Source organism: Uranotaenia lowii, chromosome 2, assembly GCF_029784155.1.
Source record: "Uranotaenia lowii strain MFRU-FL chromosome 2, ASM2978415v1, whole genome shotgun sequence".
Lineage (NCBI taxonomy): Eukaryota > Metazoa > Arthropoda > Insecta > Diptera > Culicidae > Uranotaenia > Uranotaenia lowii.
The window spans coordinates 315,926,600-315,933,240 of NC_073692.1; the positions used below are offsets into that span (position 1 = coordinate 315,926,600).

Below are 6,641 nucleotides of genomic sequence, written 5' to 3' on the forward strand. Positions count from 1 at the left end.
CTAACTTTTTTGTTTGAAGAGATAAAGACCAAATATGTTCTACAAAGTTGTAGATATCATCAAAATATGAAACTTTGTTGAAATAACAAAAGCTTTATCTCTATTCAGTGCAGAGTTATAAAGCTTTTAGTTTAAAACATACTTAAAATTTGTTTTTTGTACTTAACTATTGTAAATTTTGAACTTATTTTGAAGTTATCGCAATTTCAAGTTTTATTTTTGCTTAATTTCACGAATTTCTAGGGTAAAATGGGGCAAGTGGATCCAAAAACTAAATACCACATCTTGAAGTATAATACAAGTACTACAAACTTAGCCAAAAACTACTTGTCTCCACGCGCCCGTTTTTGAGTACGGTCGGCATAAATTTGTTGAATTCTTAGATTTTAACGAGAAAATAGAGATTGATTACAAAAAACAAATTTTAAGTATGTTTTAAACTAAAAGCTTTATAACTCTGCACTGAATAGAGATAAAGCTTTTGTTATTTCAACAAAGTTTCATATTTTGATGATATCTACAACTTTGTAGAACATATTTGGTCTTTATCTCTTCAAACAAAAAAGTTAGTGTTTTTATTTTTATCGTAGTAGGCTGTGACTAATTTTTGATACTTTCACGTTATGGGAAACAATCTTACTAGTAAATGTTATGAAGACATCTAATAGCTAAAATGAAAGACAAAGTCACCAGGAAAAAAGTTCCATTTCAGGCCCTTTTGGACCACTGTGCACGTCGGGTTTTTGACGTGGGTGTTCAAAATTTATTTTCATCTCGCGGCTTCCACCACGTGTAACTTTTTTGAAACAAAACGAATCGTAATGGAATTTTCAGCACTGGTAGAACAAACATTCCTCTACAAAGTGCTGCCAAAACATTCCAGATCCGACAACTAGGAGCACTATGGTAGAATAAATAGTGCGTCCAGATTTGTAGTGATCCATGCTTTACTATATGTCTTATATCGTCACCGAGCATTCATCGCAATTCACCAAGCCACGTTAGTTGTTCAATTCAACTTTTGGCTAGGTATTTATTTGTGTCTTAAAAAGTTATATAAAAATTTTAATATTCAAGGGTAAACATGAAAAACAAAATTGGATACGAAAAAATTAACAACATTTATTTAAAACGGTAACAACATTCAACCAGACAAAATTGAGTTCAGCACTAATCCAATAAGTGGATATTGGGCGGCGATGGCGGCTGTTGCGTTAGCGATGGCAGTTGTGTTCACGGTTGGCAGTGGTGCCGGCAGAGGCGCTGGCACTGGAGCTGGATATGGGGCTGGATATGGAGCTGGATATGGGGCTGGCTGATAACCTCCACAATATCCTCCGTAGTATGAACCGAAATGGGGCAGGGCGTCGATGGCCAGGAACATTCCCACCTATTGGGAGATATTCGAAGTTCAAAGGTTAGCTGTAATTTTGGCTGTTTTGAGGATATAACACAGAGGAAGATATACTTACGGCGACGACGCAAAGAACGAATATTTTTGCCATTTTAGATTGTTTGTGGGCAGGAAGCACAGAACTCAACTGATGACTGAAGCTCACCCAAGGCCACTTTTATACATGAGGCCGCACCAGTGTCAAATCGAAGGACAGTTTTTTTGGGGTTGCGAATCAGCTGTGAATATGAAAAATATTTGCTCAAATTACTTGAAATTCACCGACGTCAATTTTGCAACACGATCGACTCATTGTTGGAACGTGCATATTTCCAGCGCAACAATTTCGTTCTTTCATTAAAAATAGACATCAAGCAATCATTCTGTTGTTCATTTCGCGAAGTTTCGGTGCGAGACTTGTTTCATCAATTGCATATTTTGTCACATTGCGGACCAATTACGAGATATCTCATTTTTTCACTTGCCACTAATGTGCTGCAATAAGAGGCATAGCTTAAATGTTCTGAATCAAACAATAAATATTTGTTCTATATAATTAAATACAATACTTTCAGTTTCTCAAAGATACTGAATCTATGAAAAATCGCCTTAACATATGCAAAAATCCTTTTTATAAGAATTTTCTTCCTTACGGTCGAAAAGTTCAATAACGGTTTTTTTTGTTTCGATTATAGTCGTTTTATCTATTCCCAAGTAACAATGGTCAGCAAAATATCGTTTGGACTATCGCATTAATCTTCATAAAAAGCTAAAGCGCATTCTATAACATCACCTGGACTCTAATAAAGCCAAAATGGCCCTACCCTAGAAACGTCATCAAGACATATTATTGTTGGTCATCAATGTTGGTCACCAAAGCTTTTAAAAAGCTATTATAAAACATGTTAGAAATGTTTTAACCATATATTGAGCTTCTTTTCTAATGCAAGTCAAGATTTTAGGTAAAATGTATATGAAATAGTATCTTAAAATAAATGCGCCTCGACAAATCTGATGATCAATCATGATGGAATTGATGGAAAAAGGCCTGAAAAAATATTTTCCATTGCTTACATTGTGAATCCATCAACATGGCGTCATTTTGTGCCCTTCGATTTTGCAACCAACATGGCGTGAGTTAATTCATAGTTTTATTATGGTTTAATGATGACCCCAAAAAGCTACGATTTGACGTTTCTCTCGCGAGCCAACCAATTACACGCTAAGGTTGAGTTCCTCATTTCTGAGTTGTTAATCATTAGTACAGTAAATGAGGACAGACTTTTTTAATGAAAAGGGATTGGTTTTGAATGACCCGTGGAATAAATCATGAGTTGAAGTCAAATTTCGTTGTCTGACGCCATCTTGAAATCCAAGATGGCGGCTTCCGCTGAACTTTAAAATGGTGTAAATGACTTGAAATCGCATTAAACCCCAACAAAATGGGTATCGGGTGAAAGGGCTAAACGAGTAGAAGTTGAATTTCGCTATCAGACGCCATCTTGAAATCCAAGATGGCGGCATCCACTCAACTTTTAATACTTAATGCTGACAAAAAGTCGCATTAAACCACCACTATACGGGTATTGGGTGAAAGGCCTAAACTAGAAGTCGATTTTTTTCTTTGCGACGCCATCTAGAAATCCAAGATGGCAGCTTCCACTGAATTTAAAATGCTGTTAATCAATGAAAATCGCTTGAACACAACTTTTTTTCACGTAATACTACATTAAAACTACTATTTTAAGACAATTTAGATCATTTTAAATCACTATTATTATTTTTCCATTATGTTTCTAATGCATTTAGAAATTTTCTTGTTTTGTTTATAGTTTATATTTTTATTTTTTGCCATTTATGTAATTCTATTATTCCTATCATGCTTTTATGTTTAAATTGTATTGGTCTTATTCTAGCGAAAACTATAAGGTTATGTTGTTTCTGTTAACCATCTGATTTAGGCACATGTGTTAAATTCGATGTTGCCAAAATCGAATGTTGCCAAAAACGAACGGGGTCTGTATTGTGGTGGTTTTTGTGGGATTTTCAGTCACTTACAGATTTTCAGAGAAACGCGAAAAGAGAAATTTGACTTCTATCATTTAGCCTTAGCACCCAATACAATATATTTGGGAGTTTCATGCTATTTTCATTCATTTACAGTATTTTTAAGTTCAGCTGAAGCCACCATCTTGGATTTCAAGATAGCGTCAGAATGCAAAAATAAACTTTTTATAGCTTATCCCAATTGACAAACACCCATATTTTGAAGGTTTCATTCGATATTCAATGATTTAGAGCATTTTTAAAGTTTATAGAAAGCTAACATCTTGGATTTCAAGATGGCGTAAGATAGCAATATTCGACTTCTAATCGTTAAGCCCTTTCGCCCACTACCACCTGGGTTTCATGTCATATTAAGTCATTCACTACATTTTAAAGTTTAGCGGAAGCCGCCATCTTGGATTTCAAGATGGCGTCAGATAGCGAAATTCAACTTCTACCGGTTGATTTCTTTCAACTTATACCCCTTTAATATAAGTTTTATGCGATTTTCAGTCATTTACAGTATTTTCAAGTTGAGTGGTAGCCGCCATCTTGGATTTAAGATGGCGACGGGCAACGAAATTTGACTTCTACTCGTTTATTACTTTCACCTAATAACCATATTGTGAAGGTTTCACGATATTTTCAGTAATTGACAGCTTTGAAAATAAAATCGGAAGCCGCCATCTTGAATTAATGATGGCGTCAAGCAACAATTTTATTCCTACTATTTGGGCCCTTTCACTTAATACTCATATTGTAAAGATGTTCATACCACTTTCGGTGATTTCAAGTTTTCAAAAATGTATTTTTTTAATTTTAACTCAAAACCAACACGCATAACTTACCAAAAATGTGTAAAAATGGGAGTTCCAATTCAAATATGTGCTATCTAATCTGAGCGTGTCCTGTTTTGACATCTTGATCGAGAACTGTCTCTAAGTTTTATGGCGGTTTAATAATCATGCACTGAGTGCTATTATAGAACATGCAAAAGAAAGCTTAGAGGAAACTTCTAGGTTTGTGTTTTATTATAGTTTAAAAAGAGCATTCATCACTCTTTCAAAATAACTAAAACAGTATGTTTAATAAAAGTTTTATTAGCGTTTTCAAAACCATCTGAAAACATATGGTCGAAAAAAAATTATAAGCATTCTGCATGACCATAATAAAACCGCCATAAAACGAGCTGCACAAAAAAATGCCATAATTAAACCATAATAAAACTTCCTAATGCTAGTTGGCATAATCTGTGTTACTTGGGTTTATATATCATTCGCGACTTATATCAACGATTCAGTTGGCAGACAGTCATTGAAATACTAATCCGGTACAACTGTGATTGATGTTTACTCTTGGGCTCGAACTCACGGACATCGGCTCAGGAAGCAACTGATTTTGCAACTGAGCTATATCACAATAGACTGAGTTGATTTGGGGTCATTTTTTAATTTCCCGAACCCTGGGGTATTAAAAGCTTCGTTTTGGCTCAAAACTCATCCTTGGTCTTTGCATAATTTTTAAGTAACGTGTACATGAATAACTTTGAACTTTTATGTTTGTATGGGAAAGTTGAATATTTTGTACTTAAAAATCAACATCATTTTTGTTTCTTCTGTGGAACCGAGCTTTATATTAGCTTTGTAAAAATTTATAAATTCTTCAAAGTAAATTTTCAACTGAACAACTTCGTCGAAAACCGTAACTTCTTATCTTATTAGGCAAAAAAGTTATAAACTGTTTAAGAAGGGTATGTCTTTTTGCATTGATAAACAATAAATTCAATTGACATCACTGCTGGGTGTCTTACAAGGTATTGCATGACTACTTTACATGGCATACTTTACGGGGCACAAGCAGTGATGTCAATTGAATTTATTGTTTATCAATGCAAAAAGACATACCCTTGTTGAATAGTTTATAACTTTTTTGCCTAATAAGATACGAAGTTACGGTTTTCGACAAAGTTGTTCAGTGGAAAATTTACATTGAAGAATTTATAAATTCTCACAAAAACTATTATAAGGCTCGGTTCCACAGAAGAAACAAAAATAATATTGATTTTTCAGTACAAAATATTCAATTTTCCCATACCATCTTGAAAGTTCAAATATACTCATGTAAACGTTACTTAAGAATTCTGCAAAAAACCATGCATGAGTTTTGAACCAAGCCGAAGTTTTTTAGACCTCACGGTTTGAGAAATTCAAAAATGACTCCAAATCGACTCAGTCTAATATCACAAGCCCTTACCGTAGTAACGAAATTTCATCCAAGTTGCGGATAAAAAATATGTGTTTTGACAAAAAAAAACTTCTGACTTTCTGTGATTTTACTCAAAAATTTTGTGATGGTCATGTCAATTTGCTTTTACTTTTACAATTTACTTGAAGAAATCGTTTGAATTACCAATCTTATAATATTTTTCAATTCATAGTTTAAATTTCATAATTTTTATTGAGGTAATAATAACGATTTTGGAAAAACTTATGCAATTGAAATAATTTTATGTAATCTGTGAATATTTCTCAAATTCTGTGTTCCGTGACAAAGATTCTGTGAAGTAAATTTGCACACAACTCTGAAAATTATAATTTTTTTTGTGATTCTGGCAAATTTCGGTATCATTTGATCCATGAGGGATGAATCATCCTCACAGGATGAAAATCTCAGAAAAAGAAAAGAAGAAAGAAATCATTTGATCCCAAATAGTATTTCAAAATAAGTGTTAACAAAAATTTCAGATAATTGACTCGTCTTCAGCGGAATATAGTCCCTCTAGGCCTTAGACATTTCATTATACGACATTATATGATGTCCACAAATCGTAATATATTTAAAATTTCCAATTTCGGGATTCCATAAACCTTTTGTTTTGAAAACCAATACTTGGCACTCAAAAAACCTACTTCGTCTTTTGAATGCGTAGTTATTTAAGATTGGAACAAAAAATTGAAGGACCAATAAAGCTTATGTTGTTGATAAAGAAAAATCTAAACAAAGGTTCTACCCACGTTCAAAGTGAGAAATAATCATTTAGTATCTGACAGTTCTCAAACGCAGCCACCGGGCTCCAGAATCAGAAATTTGCCTTAAACTCTAAAGACAAAAATCAATGGAGTACATAACAGGGTTGTAAATACTTGAGCATGGAGTTTCTCAACTGAACGATTTTCCAACTGGATTTTTGAAACATCTCATA

The 6,641-nt window shown here is 33.7% G+C and overlaps 1 protein-coding gene across 1 annotated transcript; it reads right to left on the reverse strand.

The window, feature by feature from the left end:
- Positions 1-1,102: 1,102 nt before the first annotated feature.
- LOC129746094 (uncharacterized) lies at positions 1,103-1,534 on the reverse strand. Its single transcript, XM_055739560.1, has 2 exons — positions 1,473-1,534; positions 1,103-1,390 (listed from the first exon to the last, which is right to left on the reverse strand). Exons 1-2 carry the CDS (start codon positions 1,503-1,505, stop codon positions 1,145-1,147), a joined length of 279 nt encoding a protein of 92 aa, XP_055595535.1. The 5' UTR covers positions 1,506-1,534; the 3' UTR covers positions 1,103-1,144.
- Between the last annotated feature and the right edge of the window lie 5,107 nt (positions 1,535-6,641).

Bases quoted from the DNA above. Each gene is read 5' to 3' on its own strand.
- LOC129746094 (XM_055739560.1), bottom strand. From the start codon at position 1,505: ATGGCAAAAATATTCGTTCTTTGCGTCGTCGCC. The intron at 1,391-1,472 runs GTAAGTATATCT...ATCTCCCAATAG, and splicing joins TCGTTCTTTGCGTCGTCGCC to GTGGGAATGTTCCTGGCCAT.